Here is a 20,176-nt window from a genome sequence, read left to right on the forward strand (position 1 = left end):
CTGCCCGCACATGTATAAAAGGGCCCTCTTTGAACTCCTCTCAGTAAACTAGCTTGAGTGAGTCATTTTTATGCTGTCCTTGCTCTGACAGATACTCATGCCCAGTCTTAAATCAGTCTGGCAAAGGGAATGAAACACATGCCCTTATTGGGGAAGCAGCCAACAGCATTTGCCATAGTTAGGTTAACTTAACAAAAAGTCATGTACATACCTATCAGTTTTGTCAGCCAGATTTACAGTAAATTAGCCATCTAGAACAGGAGTTGGCAAACACAGCCATGTTTGTGTGTGGAGTGAATGGACCATATGGCCCGCAAAGCCTGAAATACTTGCTCTCTGGCCCATTGCAGAAAAAGATGTGCTGACCCCTCATTTAGAGCTACACCGTTCATGGGACACCTGAGTGGCTCATTAGGTTAAGTGTCTTGACTCTGGATTTTGGCTTAGGTCATGATCTCACGGTTTGTGGGGTTCCTTGTAGGAACAGCACAGAGCCTGCTTGAGATTCTCTCTTTCTGCCCCTCTTGCTCTGTCTCTCTCAAAACAAATAAACTTGAAAAAGAACCATGCTGTTCAGTATGGGAGCTAGTAGACCTACATTTCAGTATCGTCTAGTTTAGCACTGGAAATGTGACTGGTCTGAATTGAGATAACACTGTAATTATAAAATACCACATTTCAAGGACTCACTTATACCTGTTGTGGCTCCTAGAAAAGTTAAAGTTACGTATGTGGTTCACGTTATATTTCTGTTGGACAGCACTCATCTGGAAAGTTGGTCATTTAGCAAGTAAGTAGATAAAAAGCTACCCTTAGGCAAAAAGCTTATTAAAATCAGTTTTATAAAGCAAAGCAAGCATGGCACCCAGAGAGACATTTGACCCAGGTTCAAGTCCCAAAAAACCCAAGTTTTTATAAGTCTTTATGCTCACTCTTTCCTCTATAATAATCTGTCTAGCACCTGTTCACTATGATTTTTCTTTATCATCTGGGACTCAGCTCAAATATTGACTTCCTCTGCAAAAGCTCGCTCCACCCCACAGTCATCTGTATGTTGAAATTATCTACATTCGCACATTTCTCCTGAGATTCTAAAGGAAGGGTTTAGGATATATGTGTACTACCCTTTATATATTGGGTACTCACTGGGTTTTTACTTAATGAGTTGAATATATAATTGAATGAATAAATGAGTTACCTATTTAACGAGCTTGGTTATGTGTCTTTTCCTTCTGGGTAACCTTGGCAATGGACTTGGCATAGCAGTGTAAACATAGGATTGTTAGAGGAAGCGGATTTGACACAAAGCCATGAAGAGACCGCCCCATCGAAAAGCACAGCTCCTTGGAGTTGTTTGGTGTAGTCCTGATTGCTCTCATTTCAGTTTTACTGTAGGTATTGATAGCATAGTACAATAAATGATCGCTTTTACTAGACATAAAAAGTATGTAGGATACAGTTGGGTTTTTTTTTTAAGGTGGTATATGATAAGGTGGCATGTGATAATTTTAGAAAGTTCTTCATCACAACTGGTTAAAATAAGATTTTTGATATTTCAGGGAATAAATTTTAAATATTCCCATTAAATAAATATAGACTTCACAAGGGTTAAGTAGTGTTCACAAAGGTAAATGTTGCAAACCTGGTTTATTTGTTGGAGATGAGAGTGCTAGGAGAAAACAAAATGTAGAGTAGTTTGTTTGTTGTTGTTTTTTTTTAAGGGATTTATCCTTGGGTCTGTTAATTAGATGTTATCAGTTAATGATCAGTTTTCAAGGATATTAATGTTACAAGTTAGTGATATCAGTAGACCTAGGAAGATCTTACAGAAATTGCATGATCAATGTTTTAGAAACCTAGAAACCTTGAGTTGAGTTATATGGTTGGAAGTCTGTACTTTAAATCATTGCATGTTAGAAGGGCACCTGGGTGGCTCAGTTAAACATCTGACTTCGGCTCAGGTCATGATCTCATAGTTCGTGAGTTTGAGCCCCCGTGTTGGGCTCTGTGCTGACAGCTCAGAGCCTGGAGCCTGCTTGTGGATTCTGTGTCTCCCTCTCTCTGCGTGTCCGCCATTTGTACTTTGTCTCTCTCAAAAATAAATAAAAAATGTTAAAAAATTTTTAAGAAATCATTGCATGTTAGCTTTAAGGGCATTATTCTTCTGGCTTTTTTGACTTTTAATTTTTTGGTAGTAAGAAAGTAAATCTTTTGAATATGTGTGAAGTTAATTTTAAGGTGAAGGAACATGAATAGAATTGGCTTTTTAATATATTTTTCTTCCACTGTGTAGCTTTAATGTCATTGAGGGAGGCTTTCAGAGGCTAGTCTAGCTGTGAGCAAAAATACTCCCTATTTTCCAGTTCCCAACTAGTCAAAACCAGTTTGTAATGGTGGTTATGTTATTTATGGATAAACAGATGCCTTTTGGAAGTGATGTACAGGTAGTGAGAATTAATCTTTTACAATGATTCTCTCCCCATTCCCCCATGGTAATTGAATTAGTTGAAGGGAAGAAGCTTCAGTATTCATTTATTTATGAAATAGATTATTTATGAAACCATGGTCCGATCGTAGATGGTAGAGAACTAAATAAAAAAGGTGTTATAATTGACAGAAAAATCAAGTTAATATTTGTCTTAGTCATATTTCTTGCCTATTTAGTTAAAGTTTGTGACTATCTTCAAAATTTATCTTCTCCTACCTACCCTCATTGCCATTTGTTTTGGTTTATGACCTCATTTCTTGTCTGAATTTATTGCATTTCTCTCTTCTGTGGTCCTTTTCATTCTGCCAGAGTGGACTTTCCCATATCAAATCAGTTATTTTCCTGCTTAAAATTCTTAGTTTCCTCATAGCCCTTGTTAAAATACACCCAGGCTCTTCATGACATGATCTCTAGCCTCCTTCCCAGTTACAAACTCCACCACTGTCAAAGGTTGAAGATACTGATCCACTGTCTGGTGGCTTCTGTTGTTGGCATTGGTAAGTCAGGCATAACTGCAATTCTTTCATAGGTGGTACTTGCTTTCTGGCTGCTTTTGAGAGGTGTTTTTTAAAATAAACCCGTGTGTTACAGTTTCACTAGGATATATCTTTTTTTTTTTTTTTGAGCATGTAATTTATTTTATTTTATTTTATTATTTTTTTAATATGAAATTTGTTGTCACGTTGGTTTCCATACAACACCCAGTGCTCATCCCAACAGGTGCCCTCCTCAGTGCCCATCACCCACTTTCCCTTCCCTCCCACCCCCCCATCAATGCTCAGTTTTTTTTCATTTTTTAAGAGTCTCTTATGGTTTGCCTCCTTCCCTCTCTAACTTTTTTTTTCCCCTTCCTCTCACCCATGGTTTTTGTTAACTTTCTCAGGATCCACATAAGAGTGAAAACATATGGTATCTATCTTTCTCTGCTTGACTTGTTTCACTTAGCATAATACTCTCCAGTTCCATCCACATTGCTACAAAGGGCCAGATTTCATTCTTTCTCATTGCCACGTAGTATTCCATTGTATATATAAACCATAATTTCTTTATCCATTCGTCAGCTGATGGACATTTAGGCTCCTTCCGTAATTTGGCTATTGTTGAGAGTGCTGCTATAAACATTGGGGTACAAGTGCCCCTATGCATCAGCACTCCTGTGTCCCTTGGGTAAATTCCTAGCAGTGCTATTGTTGGGTCATAGGGTAGATCTATTTTTAATTTTCTGAGGAACCTCCACACTGTTTTCCAGAGTGGCTGCACCAATTTGCATTCCCACCAACAGTGCAAGAGGGTTCCCGTTTCCCCACATCCTCTCCAGCATCTGTAATCTCCTGATTTGTTCATTTTAGCCATTCTGACTGGCGTGAGGTGATATCTCAGTGTGGTTTTGATTTGTATTTCCCTGATGAGGAGTGACGTTGAGCATCTTTTCATGTGCCTGTTGGCCATCTGGATGTCTTCTTTAGAGAAGTGTCTATTCATGTCTTCTGCCCATTTCTTCCCTGGATTATTTGTTTTTCAGGTGTGGAGTTGGGTGAGCTCTTCATAGATTTTGGATACTGGCACTTTATCGGATATGTCATTTGCAAATATCTTTTCCCATTCCATCGGTTGCCTTTTAGTTTTGTTGATTATTTCCTTTGCAGTGCAGAAGCTTTTTATCTTGATGAAATCCCAATAGCTCATTTTTGCTTTTAATTCCCTTGCCTTTGGGGATATGTCAAGTAAGAAATTGCTGCGGCTGAGGTCAGAGAGGTCTTTTCCTGCTTTCTCCTCTAGGGTTTTGATGGTTTCCTGTCTCACATTCAGGTCTTTCATCCATTTTGAGTTTATTTTTGTGCATGGTGTAAGAAAGTGGTCTAGTTTCATTCTTCTGCATGTTGCTGTCCAGTTCTCCCAGCACCATTTGCTAAAGAGACTTTTTTCCATTGGATATTCTTTCCTGCTTTGTCAAAGATTAGTTGGCCATACTTTTGTGGGTCCAATTCTGGAGTCTCTATCTAAGTGTAGATTTTTATTTATCCTGCTTGGGATTCTTTGACCTTATTTCATTTGAGGATTGGTCTCCTTCCACAATTCTGGAAAGTTCTCAGCCATTATTACTTATTTTTTTGTCTCCCATTATAGACCTTTGATGGGGTGCATTTTGGACCTTCTCATTCTCCATGCCTTTTTTCCAAGTGAAGTATTGTAAAAGGGTATAAATAATCTAAATTTCCAATGGGGGATTAAATATAGTAAGTTTCAGCCATAAAAACAGAATAATAGGCAAATAAAAATGATAGAGGCATATGTAGTGACATGGAAAGATATTCACAATATATTAAGTGAAAAAAGCAAGTTCCAAAACTATGCATGAGTCCACTTTTATAGTATGTATATTTGCCAAAGTAGAAGGACAAATGGTATCTACCAAAGTACTAATATTAGTTACTTGAACACTATAGGACATAGGGTAGTTTTGTTAGAGCTCTTTTGGGAGAGAGCATTTGGGATTTTAATTTCCTGTAATGAAGATTACTTTTAGAATAGGGAGAGAGAGTTATTAAATTTAAATTAGCCCAAATATGGGGTGCCTGGGTGGCTCAGTCAGTTAAGCATCGGCTCAGGTCACAGTCTCATGGTTCGTGGGTTCGAGCCCTGTTTTGGGCTCTGTGCTGACAGCTCGGAGTCTGGAGCCTGCTTCAGATTCTGTGTCTCCCTCTCTCTCTCAGCCCCATGCACGCTCTCTCTCAAAAATAAACATTAAAGAAAAAAAAAATTAGCCCAAATTTGCCCCCAACATTCATTCTGGTGTTAAAGAACAAAAATTCAACTGGGTGAATTTGAGGATCTAATTGGCTTTATTAATTGATTCATGAATCGGACATCAACCCATCAGGCAAGTAGGGGGGAGCTCAGAGGAGCGGTACAAACTGGAAAGATTTTATAGGCAGAAACTGGGCAGGACGATTAGTAAAAGAAAGGGCAGGAGTCTTATTGGGTGGATTACCTTCTCTTCCTTTGGGAGGGGGTGGGATGTAGAAGGCCATGTGACTGATGACCTCATTGATACTGACCAGAGAATTCCTGATTGGGTAAAACTGCATTTCAGGAAGTGGTAGAAACTTTAATTAGGTTAGGTTCCTAACCTAATGACTTGGCCTGGCATATGTGACTCCCATTTTTGGCCTGCGGTTTTCTTTTTTAACCTGCAAAGTAAGTATTTCTGGGAAATTACTTATAACTTAGAATGCCCTTCACTCCTTCTTTTAAGTAGAATATACAGTAGCAATTGTTGATTCTGAAACAAAAATACTCAGGTAAATTTTGCCAAGGAAAATAGATAAGAAAATGTAAATTCTCATTAAAAGATACTACTAAAATGATACAAAGTTACATTATAGGTTTTTACAAAGACAGCAAAGAGAAGTGGTGGTCTTCCTATGTTTCAGCTCGCATTCTGTTCTGTTCTATCCATTTATTTGTGTGGAAAATCTCTACACATGATGATGTTTGATATTATTGGTTCCTATGGTAGAGTAGACACCTTGACATTTCAATTAAAAAGACAAAATAGGAGCTCCTGGGTGGCTCTGTCCGTTGAGTGTCCGACTTTGGCTCAGGTCATGATCTCATGGTTTGTGAGTTCGAGCCCCGTGTCGGGCTCTGTGCTGACAGCTCAGAGCCTGGAGCCTGTTTCAGATTCTGTGTCTCCTTCTTTCTCTGCGTCTCCCCACTCATGCTCTGTCTCGCTCTGTCTCTTTCTGTCTGTCTCAAAAAATATTAATAAACATTAAAAAATTTTAAAAAAGATGAAATAGCATTTAGTATCAGATTATAAAATTCCTTTTCTGGAAGAAGATACTATAATATCTGAAGGTATGCTTTGAAAAAAAATACAAAAATGAAAAAGGTACCATTTCAAGATCACTAAGTCTATGTTGAACTTAAGTGAATTTCAGTAAAACTCTAACTCAAAGGAAAATCTAACATTAACAAGAGGTTCCAATAACATTATTTTAGTAAGCAAAATGAGCAGTATATGCAACTGTTAATGGGCACCAAGTTCAATAGAGTAGACATTAGCTTCTGCATTGACATTTAATTTTTCAAGTTATGTTAAAAGTGTTGCTTTAAGCTGTGAATCTTTTGCCAAAGAAAAACTTAATTTTTTTTTTATTTAAATTTATTTTCTTTCTGTAGATAGGAAGGATACAAGTTAGAAATTTTACCAAGAAAACTTAAATGTTTAATAAAGATATCAAAAGCTAAAACTTGGCTAAGCTATTATGCAAGATACTGTGTGTAAAGACAGACTCATGAATTTCATTCAAAATGAACTCTACCCTTATTTTATTAAAAGGGCAGACATTATTACTACCCTTATTTTAGTAACAGGGCGCCTGGGTGGCTCAGGCGGTTAAGTGAGTGACTCTTGGTTTTCATCTCAGGTCACGATCTCATGAGGTTGTGAGTTTGAGCCCCACTTTGGGCTCTGTAGCTAGTAGGACGGAGCCTGCTTGGGATTCTCATCCTCTCCCTCTCTCTCTGCCCCTCCCCTGCTCACAATGTCTCTTTCTCAAATAAATGAACTTTAAAATAAAATAGAAAGAATAAAAGAGCAGACAGTCCACCTGCTTGCTTAAATTACAGTAGTACTGTGATTCACTGTGAAGTTAAGGAACTGTCTTTGAGTCCATGACGGTCATAAATCACAATGTACTGTGGGTATGGGAGTCATAAAGAACAACAGGTTCTCATAAAAAACCAGTATTTTAAGACCTTGAAAATCAACTTTTCTTGAAAATCATGAAGAAGGTGCTCCGGTTAGATTAATAATAGACTAATAACCTCAGTTAAATTAAACATTAGGGAGCTACATTAATGCGACTTAATATACAGAAAGGAATCTTTCAGAATAAGGAGATTAGAATGAAATGAATTTTAGATTATTTTCTCCCCCCCCCCCCCAAAAAAAAAAACCCAAAACAACCGTGTGCGCATTATGCAGGCATTCCCTATTCCTCACCCTCCTGCCCCTGACCCCTGGACAACCACAAACCTTCTGTCTCTGTAGAATTGTCTATGCTGGATTTCATGTAATGGAGTCCTACAACGTGTAAATCTTTTGTGACTGACTTTCATTCAGCATGTTTTCAAGTTTCATCCATATTGAAGTGTGTATGAGTGTTTCTCCTGTTATTGCTGGGTGATATCCCATTCTGTGGCTCGACCACATTCTGTTAATCAGTTAATGGATATTTGAGTTGTTTCACTTTCTGTTAATATAAATAATGCTTCTGTAAACATTCATATACCAGTTTTTGGCTGGGCATCAGATTGTGACCTGAGCTGAGACCAAGAGTTTGGACGTTTAACCTACCGAGCCACCCAGGCGCCCTGTTATAGGTGTTTATAGACACTTCTCTAATTGTATCATAGAAGAGCTGTCACATCCAGTCCTTAAGTAATACTGTTCTCAGAATTTCCTGCATGTACAGCTCTTTTTTCCCCACCAGCATTATTGAGATAAAACTGATGCATTAACATTGTATAAGCTTATGGTATACAATGGCCAGCACTTGCTATTTTTGATTATAGCCCCCTGGTGGGTATGAAGTGGTATTTCTTCATGTTTTGATTTGCATTTCCTTGGTGGCCAGTGATGTGGAGCATCTTTTCATGTGATGTTGGCTATTTGTGTATCTTTCAGGGAGCAATGTTTGTTCAGATACTTTGCCCATGTTTAAATTGGATCACTTGTCTTTTTATTATTGAGTTGTAAGAGTTCTTTATATATTTTATTTTTTTAAATGTTTATTTTTGAGAGAGAGCGAGCAAGTAGGAGAGGGCAGAGAGAGAGGGTGAGAGAGAATCTGAAGCAGGCTTTGCACTGTCAGCACAGTCTGACGTGGGGCTCAATCTCACGAACCCATGAGATCATGGCCTAAGCTGAAATAACGAGTCGGCACTTAACCGAATGAGCCACCCAGGTGCCCCAATATATATACTTTAGAGTGCTCTATACATACGAGTTCCTGATCAGATTTGCAGATTTTTTTTGTCTTATTTTGTGTGTTGTCTTTCTGCTTTTCTCATGTTGTCCTTTGCAGCAAAAAAAATTTAAAAATTTTTGATGAAGTCCAATGTATCTAATTTTTCTATGGTAGCTTGTGCATTTTAGTAGTTACAGTTGCAAGATCCATTCACAGAGTCTAATTTCTCATACTGTCAGTATTGGATCTTATAGCATCATATGATTAATGTTGTGAACGTTGTATGTACATACAGTAGTTTTTTTTCCTTTAACCTTTTTTTTTTTTTTTGAGAAACACGAGGGAGGGGCAGAGGGAGAGAGAGAACCTTTAAAAAAATTTTTTTTAATGTTTATTTTTTTTTTACTTAAAAAAAATTTTTTTTAACGTTTATTTATTTTTGAGACAGAGAGAGACAGAGCATGAACGGGGGAGGGGCAGAGAGAGAGGGAGACACAGAATCGGAAGCAGGCTCCAGGCTCCGGGCCATCGGCCCAGAGCCCGATGCGGGGCTCGAACTCACGGACCGCGAGATTGTAACCTGAGTCGAAGTCGGACGCTTAACCGACTGAGCCACCCAGGTGCCCCTTAATGTTTATTTTTGAGAGAGAGAGAGAGAGAGAGAGAGAGAGAGAGAGAAAGAGACAGAGCATGAGTGGGGGAGGGGCAGAGAGAGAGAGGGAGACACAGAATCCGAAGCAGGCTCCAGGCTCTGAGCTGTCAGCACACAGCCTGATGCGGGGCTAGAACTCAAACTACAAGATCATGACCTCAGCTGAAGTCGGACACTTAACTGACTAAGTCACCCAGGTCCAGAGAGAGAGAGGGAGAGGGAGAGAGGGAGACTCTTAAGCAGGCTCCACTGTCAGTGCAGATCCTGATGCAGGGCTCGATCCCATGACCCTGGGATCATGACCTGAGCTGAAATCAAGAGTTGGATGCTCACCTGACTAAGCCACTCAGGCACCTGTCTTCTTATGTATAAATTATGTATAAATTTCCTTCTGCTGATAGTGCCCATGCTTCATTTTTTAAGAGTTGTCATGTTTTGTGGTTTTACCGTAATTTACATAGTCATCCTCTTCTTGATTTTCAATTCATGATTTAAATAGTGCTGGTTAGGGGCACCTGGGAGGCTCAGTCAGTTAAGAGTCTCACTTTGGCCCAGGTCATGATTTCATGGTTCGAGAGTTTGAGCCCTGTGTTGGGCTCTGCACTGACAGTATGCGGTCTGCTTGGGGTTCTCCCTCTCCCTGCCTCCCCTTCCCAAAATGAATAAATAAACTTTGAAAAAAAGAAAAGAAAAGAAATTGTGCTGGTTAGCTGTATCCATCAACTTAAAAGTTACCTTTTTTTCTTTCTTTAGGTAGGATTGACATAAAACAGTTGATGGCAAAGAAGCTACGGTTGACAGCAGAGGCAGAGGTAAGTAGCTCCATGTTTTAGAAACAAGAGTGTAGAGGTAGGGTAGGGAGCTCTGTTTCCTAAAGTTTTTAATGCTCACTTGCTTAAGGATTAATTTACCTTTCTTATCAGTTGACACTATCCTGCTGTGGAACAGGAAGATAAGGTCTGCCACTTTGCATCCTACATTTAAAAACCAGATTGCTTTTTTCTCTTCCATCCTGTCCATCACTCTCACTTCGTGGCTTTTGCCAGCAGAACTTGATTTTTGTGAACCACGATATAGTTGAATGTGTGAATGTCTGTGCAGGTACTTTATGAAAGGATCTATTGTGGTTCATAGTAAATAAGTCCCCAGTAAGATTCCTTGTTAGGGATAAAGAAGAAATACCAAGTCAAAAACAACATGGAGCCATTTCAAGTGAGGCAGACTGTTCTACAATTCAGAATTCAGCGGTGCCCTCAGGAAATGCTAGAAGACAAAGAAGATTTTTTTTTTTTTTTTTTTTACTCTGAACTAATACTGTGTGTGCCTAAATGTAATGTGACTTCAAATCCAAGGCAGTCTTTTTTCCAATGAGAAGATCACTTCCAAACCTTATTGGGTCACCTTGAGTGTGTACACATCCATTAATGATGAAATAGGCCTGTTTTTATTTATTAATTTAGTGTGCGTATGTGCCTTTATATACAATAATTTAAATTTAGATATTTTTGTAATCATATTTCATGAAACACTATGTGCAAGATTATTTATGTCCGCTTTGGTATTAGTGTCTTGTAATTATAAGTGCTTGTTTTCCAGTTGTTCTCTAGTCCGGGACAGAAAGCTTTTCCTTTTGTCTAATCTTTTGGAAGTACAGCACTTTTTCAGTCCAGGGATGATGCTGGCACTGGAAGTTTTAGTACAAGTACCTATTTGCTTAACATTAACAGACCTCTCTCTACCCCCACTCATCCGTTCAGTGTATTTGTGATTTCTACAGTGTAATGACTCACTGTATTTTTTGTTTGTTTGTTTACTCATTTTTTGAGAGACCGAGCGAGCGAGTGGGGGTGCAGAGAGAGAGAGGGAGAATCCAAAGCAGGGTTTAGGCTCTCAGCTGTTGGCACAGCCCAACACAGGGCTCAAATTCACGATCTGTGAGATCATGACCTGAGCCTAAGTCGGGCACTTAACTGACTCAGCCACCCAGGCGCCCCTGCCTCATTGTATTTTTATAAAGTAGTATTCAGTGGTGTATTTACTATGCTTGAAACCGTGAGTCTAGACTTCGAGGTAACAGTGTGTTAAGTTTTTATTTATTTTTTCTGATTTTATTGGGTTACCTGTATAAGCCTTCACGACTGCAGTGATCAAGATCATTTCTGGTGCATGTCTTTTCCATTTAATAATTTGTTCCATTGTGAGTGACTGTTTAAAGAGTTGATTATTAGGTAACCTTCACTTATCTAAGGGATAATTTATAATTTTGGCTACCAAAAGAAAAATCTTTAAGGGCGCATGTGCTGTTTTTAAGGGCTTATTCTTGCAAATATAGTGATAAAAGAAAATTTGTTTTTGTGGCAGGCTAGAGTATTTCTGACCCTTATTCCTCTAGACTGGCTGGACACACCTGGGTTTATGTTCTGTTACTTTTGTAATTCCCCTTCTGTTCCTCTTGTTCCTTCTCCACCGCCCAGCAAGAACACAAAGCCCTTATCTGTTCTGTTTGTGAGGGAAATTTTCAAATAAGTGAACCGGCTGTCGTTACTGTTTATTTAAAAAAAAAATCTGAAGTGGGAGAGGAATTCTTTTTGAATGCAGAATCTCAAATCCAAAGAGGAAAGGGAGGGAGTATGGAGTGGGAAGCAGAGGTCAGGGGAAAGCCACATGGTGGGCAGAGGGGGGAGGTTTCAAGGATTTAAGTTGCAAGCTTTGTTATGAAGAGAATATCCTACTTATCCGCTTTACATATTAATCAGTGAATAAAAGTATTACGTTTTTAGTTTGGTCAGTTAGGAGGATCCGAAGGAGAGAAAGAAATGAATGAAAGAATGGAAAAGAAACTGAGGGGAAAGGGAAGGTGGATATTGGTTAATCTAGTATTTATTACTCCGTGTTGTACAAGTGCGGGTGACGACCTAGTAGAGCAAGATTCGCTCCCTGTTGTTGGGGAGGACGTAGCTCGAGCACAAGTGTGGAGGTAAGAGGCTCACGCCGTCTATCAGAAATGACACTTGATCAGCATCTGCGCCCCTGTTGGGGCACGATAGAAGGAAAAATACAGTTGCAAAATTGTAGAGCTAGATTGTAAAGCATTTGCTTCTCTGCCTTCATGCCCTGTTTGGAAAGCTCCTTCCACTTGAAACTTTCTTTAACTTCCTGTTTCACCAGTCAGAATACTGTCTGTCCTTGAAGTTGTAGTTCCTTTTGCCGCTTCCACAGTTTTCTAAGTACCAGCTTGAAACGATGCCCTCCCTCCTTTATACTTTATACTTTACACCTAGTGTGTACCCTGAGTCTATACTCTGCCTTTATTACACAGTGCTTTCTAAATGAAATCACTAAAATTCTTTTGGTGAACTTTTGGTGATTTGACTTAGGAATGTTTTTATTGGCAATTTGATATCTAAAGAGATAGAACATCTTGCATTGTTTATTAATTGGAATGCTTTTGAGGGAGATGTATTAGGAATGCAGTGCTGATCTGAAGTTGAAGATGATGTATAGAGTTTGGAGACAAAAGATAGGAAACTATTGTGATACTTTAGTATTACTGACTAAATAGGCAGGGAGGAGAAGGGAACTACATTTAGATGTCTTGTTATGGGCCACAGCTTGTACTAGGTGTTTTACGTTTTACGTACATAATTTCATTAAATTACCCCACTTACAAGAGCGATTTCTTAACTGCTTATATTTTGTTGTTTTGTTTTGTGACTTCATATTTACTAATGTGAAATGACCATTGAGGTGACAGATATGTGAATATTGTTTGGAGCCATAAAATTGACTTCTTTTCTCTTTTGGGTTTTTAGAAATAATTTTTAAAACAAATGAAAATCAAGAATCTTTGTAGTTATTTGTAATTTGGAGTCCTGCTCTAACCCATTTGGTCACTCAACTACATTGGACCATCTTCCCCTAATCTTTAAGGTGAGGACATGGGGCTAGCTACCTCCAGGGCCCCCTTCAGCTCCAATAGTCTGTGTCATTGTGTCTCTCACTTAAACTTTTGTTCCTAATTCACTGTTTTTGTGGTGTGAAGGGAATGGGTAGTCTGTAGATTTTATGGGGCAACTCTTTCCGCTCCGCAGAACTGGAGTTGTCAGATAAAGTACAGTAGGCTTACATTTATTTGTTGTTTGTTTATTCCAGATAAACAAAAAATAGTTTTTTAGTCATCATGCAATATTTGAGACATAATTAGGCCAAAAAAGTCCTTTGTGTCAAGTTCACATTTAACTGGGTGTACTGTATGCTCATTTGCTAAATATGACCGACAAAGAGCTCTCTGAAAGATGGAAGAGCTCATGTTAAAGAAAGGTGTGCAAAGGGTTGTCAAGTACTGAGCAAGCTCTTCAGTCTGAAGGGAAGAGGAACAAGAGATGATGAAACTAGTGGTTGAACTGATTGAATCTCTTAAGGTCACATCTAGGTCCAAGTGCTGTCATCAGAAAGTTTTAAGTACTTAATAAAAAAAAAAAAAAAAAAAAAAAAAAAAATCCGGTGCTGGTGGGATCATACAACATTGTGTAACCCCGAGTCGTGACCTTTTGAAATGCTCAGAATTGTGTTGTAATCAGACTTAAAAGTGCTTGGACTAGTCCAAGAGAAATTCAAGTGATGAAGTCCCAACCAACTTATGTTAATAAATTAGCTTCGTTTTAACATTGTGTTAGTGAAACTATCAAATTATTTCTTTGGTTGCAAGTAAAAGAAACCTACTTTGGCTTATTTAAGGAAAAGAAAATACATTTGAAAGATATTAATGTATCTCTGGGAATCCTAGAAGTTGAACACTTCAGCTTTTGAAAATGGAAAAGGGCTTTAGTAGCAAGAGTTCAGATATTTCTGAATTTTTCAGTTAATAAGGTTTTTGTCCCTCTTTTTAAGCTCAGAGTTGTAGATCTTTGAGAGAAAGAATTGGGATTTTGGCCAGAAGGGCAGGGCCGTATGGTACAGCCCTGGCCTAGACACTCAGTTCCTGTCTTTACCCTTGAGGACAGTTTCCAGAGAAAAGAGGATGAGAAGAGTTAAAAAGGGAGTGCCTTGATGCCGTTGATTATCGTGGAGCTTTTATTAATGTAGACAGCTTTGTAGAGGGAATGCTAGGTCTCATGTGAGGGGATGAAAAATTACTTCCTGTTTCTATTTCTTAAAAACACATATTGCAACATATTTCATTTCCTTCTGTTGTAGCATTTCCATTACTATTTTACACATCAATACCTTATGCTATTGCCTAACTATTATAAATGAGCAAACTGTCATGAGTAAGGCTGGGATGGCATGTCTGCAAATGAGGACTTCCTTTCATGGTTTATTGCTCATCCAAGTAACCTCTTCCAAAAAAGTTTTTGGAGAGTGCCAGTCTATTTGATATATTGGCAAGACTGCTGGAGACGTAAGTAAGTCTGAGTCTTTTCGGCCTAGAAATTCTTTGATTATTGTATACTTTGAGGTTAGGTTGTGCTCACACAAGATAAACACAAGAGAAACACAAATAATTGTGGCTTAAACAAGATAGATGTGTATTGCCCTCTCATGTAAATGATCTAGAGGTGGGAAGTCTAGGACGGTTATGGTGACTCTGTGTCCCTCCAGGACCCTGGTCCCTTCTACCTCTGTGCTGTACCATTGTAGGCTGTGATCCTCTTTTTTGTTGTCCAAATGATTCCAGCCGTTTCATCTAAGTTTCATGGAGCACCATCGAGTTAGGAAGAAAAGTAGGTTGACACCTAACAGCCTCTATTACAACTGTCCATTCTACTTTCCTTCCCTTGACCTTCTGGTCAAATCGTTTGGCTGTGTGACTGTAGCTTTCTGATATTTCCCTTTCTCATTTTGCCTAAATGCGTAGATGTGTCAGTCTCTAGTCTCCTTTGATGAACCTTGGGAAAATCAGTTTATTGTTCTTAGGATTTCGTCAGTTATAAAATGCAGATAGGTGCCTGTTATATTGCCCTCTCAGGGAATGTTCAGTAATCTATCTAGCTCCTTGAATTACCAACTAGTCGGTTCTTTTGTCAGGCAATATGTTAGGTGCTGGGATTCTGAAGAAGTCATGTTTTCTGTCCTCATGCTGGCTCAGAACGCTCTGTATAGAATAGGTTAACAGAGGAACAACAACTGAATCAGATACTTTAAAAATGCTCTTTGAAAGCTATAAAGTGGTGTCAGTGTAAGTTGCTATTTGTGGCAAGAAGTTACATAATTTTAGAGCTTTATTGAAAACCTTACAGGTGGTAGTTACTCCTTATTTTACATTAGTGAGAATCCAAATCATCGAAACTAGTCAGATGGTAATGTTCTGCATATCACCGAACATTCTGGTTCTGCTCTACCCCCCAATATTTTGTTTTATTTCTTCCATCATACACACAGATCCATGCAGACAGTGTAGACACATGTAGGCATGTACATCATAGATACATCGGCAAAATAAGCAACAATTTATATGTTCAGTTATATATTTTTAAACATTTTGTGGGTTTTTTTTGTGTGTTAAAATGTTCTTTGACAATGTGATATAAAATGATTTCATGATAGTCATTTGTATGAATGTATCATTGGTTAACTATGACACTTTCTGGTTTTCTAGCGTTTAACAATGGCTTAGGAAGTTGGTAAAGATGATGAGAAATAGCAAAATACATCATTTGGATAAGATGAGGGAGCTGCTTAAGCAGATGAAGATAAATGTGTTTCACCTCAGTTTAGATTGATAAAAATAAGATATCAGGAATATCATGGTCTGACTTAAGTTGGGAGACAGCTCAGGATGAATTTTATTTTAAATAAAAGGGATTATAATTTAGAGCTCTAATTTCATTAGCCACTGGGTTATCTTGAACCTTTGGCTTCTTGTTTTAAGGATTATGCAGTAGTTACACTCAAGACTTAACTCGCAAACAAGTGTTTCTTTTTAAATATGGAGGAGGAATTTATTATAATACACTATGACTGTAAACCGCTTTTACGTTAGTGTGTTGAAATGAAATGCAAAATTCATGAAATTTTGTGATAGGACTAATTTATTAAATTACCTACTATTTTCAGGCTACATGTACATTGTTCCCTTTTTTTAGGTTTTTGCTTTTTTGGTTTATGGTGCTAATCATAAAGAAAATATTTTAGCTCCAGTATGGTAGAAAGTGATATAATGTCATATGATGTCTAAGGTCATCTAGACTGGGGGTTCTAATCCTGGTTCTCTAGTTTACAAGGTCTGTGACCTTGGGCAAGTCACGTTACTTGATTTGTTCGAGCTTAGATCTCTCCTGTGTAAAGTAGGAATTATGTTGCCGATTTTACGAAGATTGTTTTAAGACTAATATATAAAGGTCCCTAACACAGTATCACAGACATTAAGTCACAGCCATTACTAACAATAGCAACAGTAGTGATTTTTAGTCCCTTTTCCTTCATAGCTTTTAGTAAGAAATCAGGGTGAGGGAATTCTTCTAGACAAGTACTTTCTGCTTTGTAATAGACATTGAGTAGTCAGCAGTGGTATGAGTAGGAGTTTCAGTGCTAGGGGTTGGTTTCCAAAGCTGTTTGGAAATACACTTAACATGTAAACAGTCTTGCAAGTTGCTTTGCTGAGAGCTAGATGTACAGTGGTTAACAAGAAGACATACTGTTTAAAGTCAGGCGGGGGAGGCAGACATTAAGACACCAAAAAATAGAAATGTATATAATGTTAGATGATACTAAGTGCTATGAAGGAAACGAATAAGGTACAGTAGCTTTAGTGTGAACTGTTAGGAGAAACCTCTCTTGAGGAGTTAATTTAGTTTAAGACCCAAACATTATATTACCTATTCTATTGTCTTATCTGTTTTGTTCAGAAAGGTCAGGTTTCTGGTGCCATGTCACTGTGAGGTTAAAAGTTCTCTGTGCAAAGCCGGGCATTGAGTCAGAGACATAAGTTCACGGACTAGCAATGTGACCTTGGAGTCAGGGTGTAATTTTTTACACACCGTCCTCAGTATGTATTTGTACTTTGTATTTCTTTCTCTGTTTACTTTTTTATTTTTTCCATGCCTCTGTGCCTTTGAAGGGGTGATTTTATCTATCCATAAATGACCCTGCTCTTGTCTCGTTTTAAAACTCAGTTCAGGGTAACCTGTACTTGGAAGGCTTTTTAGAAGAATTATCTCTCTAAAATGCAAATCGGAACATGCTTATAAAACGTGTTTAAAACCTTATTGTGGGTCACCTGGTTAAGCGCCCAAGGCTTGATTTCTGCTCGGGTCATGATCTCACGGTTGTGAGATTGAGCCCTGCCCGTCCAGCTCGGTGCTGAGCCCAGATCCTGCTTGGGATTCTCTCTCCTCTTCTCTCTCTCCCCCCCCCCCCCCCCCCCCACATGCACTCTCAAAATATATAGACATTAAAAACAAAACAAAACAAAACATCATTGGTTTCCTGTTGCCTTTATGATAAAACGAACAATTCTTATAATGGCCTGAAGGTCTGTCACAGTCTGGCCCCTTTGCTTCTTCAGCCTCATCTCTGATCGCGCATGCGCGCCTTCACTAAGTGGACCATAGGATCTTTGCTTCATGATGGTTGTTCCCCATTCTTAGAATCTTAGAGGTTGTCCAGTTCAGCTGCTTATTTTTAAAAATGAGGTTTCTTTCAGAGGGGGTCTGGTGGGGGGATGGGCAAAATGGATGAAAGGGAGTGGGAGATACGGGCTTCAGTTAATGGAATGAGGAAGTCATGGGAATCAAAGGCACAGGTTAGGGAATATAGTCAATGGTATATTGTAAAAGTGTTGTATGGTGACAGATAGTAGCTGCCTTTGTGGGCACAGCATCACGTATAGAGTTGTCGAGTCACTGTGTTGTACCACCTGAAACTAATGTAAAATCGTGTGTGAACTACACTCAAAAATCATTTTTAAAAAATGAAGTTTCTTGGGGCTCTTAAAATACAGTGATTCTGTTTAAATAGGTTAAGCACGCTGCTTTTCTAGTTTCTCATTAACTGCCTGCCTCCTTCCTTTGGTCGTCCTTCCGTCTGTCTGTCATCGTGCTGGGACAATCATGGGCCATGGGCTGGGTGAAATTAATATTAATAGAGATGAAATTGAGAACATAAGCAAGTTAGGAAGCCTGTAACACCCCAACCTCCCTTTCAGGTTGCTGATACCAGCTATTCAGATTTCTAGTGATCACATTGTGAAGTTCTGTAATTAGTGACAGTCTCATGTTCTGGAAGAACTCCAAAGGCAGAAGTGGAGCACTGTTTGTACTGTATTTTTCTATGTTTGCTCTTATAAGGGGAGTGACAGTAACAAGCAGTCACTATTTTCATCAGTATTTGGATCCATGAAATGAGGAGGCTGAGGAAACTCCGTGTCCACAACAGAGTTCTTCCTTGTGTCTGGGTGGCCCCAGCTTCTGTTAACTTTGATTCCTCAGAAAAAGGACAAATCTGGGCATTAAGTAATGAATATTAGGCATCTTGTGGATACGGTGCTGTGTATAGGAATGTGGTAGATTTGAACCTTTTAATAGTTACAGTGCAATGACGTGGATACGGCTAGAGGGTATGATGCCAAGTAAAAGTCAGAGTAAAAGTGAAAGAAGTCAGAGAGACGTTGCACTCATGTGGAATTTTAGAAGCAAAACAAATGAGCCAAGGGGGAGAAAAAGAGAGAGGGAGAGGCCAACCAAGAAATGGACTCAACCTTAGGGAACAAACTGATGGTTACCAGAGGGGAGGGGGGGGTGGGGTCGGTGTAAATAGGCCACGGGGAATTAAGGAGGGCGCTTGATGTGCCGAGCACCGGGTAACGCTGAAACACTATATTGTATACCTAAAACGAATATTACCCTGTATGTGAGCTAATTGGAATTTAAATAAAAAATGATAAATCATTACAGCACGATTTTTATTTTACATTGGTTTTGTTTGTCTGTTTGTTTTTCCTTCACTGGTTAGCTCTGACTGGGTTGGAGCAGGAGATGTCTGTCTGTAGGGTGATGATAACTATGTCAGATCCTGTGCTGGGCATTTTTTGCAGGGGCTTTTGTTTTGGGACTTTTTTTTTTTTTTTCACACCACAGTTTAGCAAGTTAGATGTTTTTTGTCTGAGTTTTGCACATGAGTAACTGTGGTAAAAGTGAAATAGCTTGCCTGAGGCCACACTCAAATGGTGGAGGTAGAATTTGAACCCAGGTCTGCCTAGCTGAAAGCTTGTATTTTTCTATTTTATTACTCAACACTAAAGATATCTTTTTCCTACCTGCATATAAATTCTACCTCAGGAAAAGGAGACATAAGTTAATCATATTAAAATAGTACCTTTTGGGGGCGCCTGGGTGGCTTAGTCGGTTAAGCACTCGACTTCGGCTCAGGTCATGATCTCACGGCTCACGTGTTCGAGCCCCGCGCTGGGCTTTGTGCTGACAGCTCAGAGCCTGGAGCCTGTTTTGGATTCTGTGTCTCCCTCTCTCTCTGCCCTCCCCCGCTCGCGTGCTCACTGTCTCTCAAAAATAAATAAACATTAAAAAAAAAAAAAAAAAAAGGTACCTTTTTAGCTCAGCATCCCCAAGAAGTGTTCTGTCCTGTCCAGGGTATGAGCGGTTGAGGTCATATGTGGGGGGGAGGGGATTGTGAAAGCAAGTTACAAGGAGGCTTGACATCTGTCACCACCTTCTACTGGCCCTCACGCTATTGGGATGACTGATTTAATTCTTTTACCTTGTCTCTTCTCTGTTTCTCGTCACTCTCAATGCCACTTTGTGGTATTCCCTGCACCATTAATAATTTATGTCGTTCCTCTTTGGACGGTGAGCTCAGCGAGAGCAGGGCTGTGTCTGTCTTGTTTATCACCCTAGGTGCTGAGTAAGGTGCTCTTTGTCCTCCAACTGGGTTTGGTTCTGGGGATTGGATAGCGGGTTGGGAGAGCAAGGGGACGCTCTTATTTGTGGAGCGACTGGAAAAGAAGAAAAGGTAGGAGTTTTGGAGTATGGAGAAAAAAGGGATAGAAGGAAGGGGAAAAGAAGAGGGTACAGTTGATGAAGAGGGTGAGGGTTGGGAGATTGT

The 20,176-nt window shown here is 39.1% G+C and overlaps 1 protein-coding gene across 3 annotated transcripts in view; it reads left to right on the plus strand.

Moving 5' to 3' along the window:
* Window positions 1–20,176, plus strand: part of SOAT1 (sterol O-acyltransferase 1) — an 84,059-nt gene that overhangs the window by 34,193 nt on the left and 29,690 nt on the right. For 2 of the 3 annotated variants that reach the window (XM_030302329.2, XM_030302330.2), the window contains one exon: window positions 9,872–9,930. In XM_030302329.2, the coding sequence (XP_030158189.1) occupies window positions 9,872–9,930 (59 nt within the window). Of the gene's footprint in view, window positions 1–9,871; window positions 9,931–12,908; window positions 13,049–20,176 lie in introns of those variants that run through there. The other variant, XM_030302331.2, reaches the window with a different exon arrangement.

The sequence above is a fragment of the Lynx canadensis genome, chromosome F1 (genome assembly GCF_007474595.2).
Source record: "Lynx canadensis isolate LIC74 chromosome F1, mLynCan4.pri.v2, whole genome shotgun sequence".
In the NCBI taxonomy this organism is placed as follows: domain Eukaryota; kingdom Metazoa; phylum Chordata; class Mammalia; order Carnivora; family Felidae; genus Lynx; species Lynx canadensis.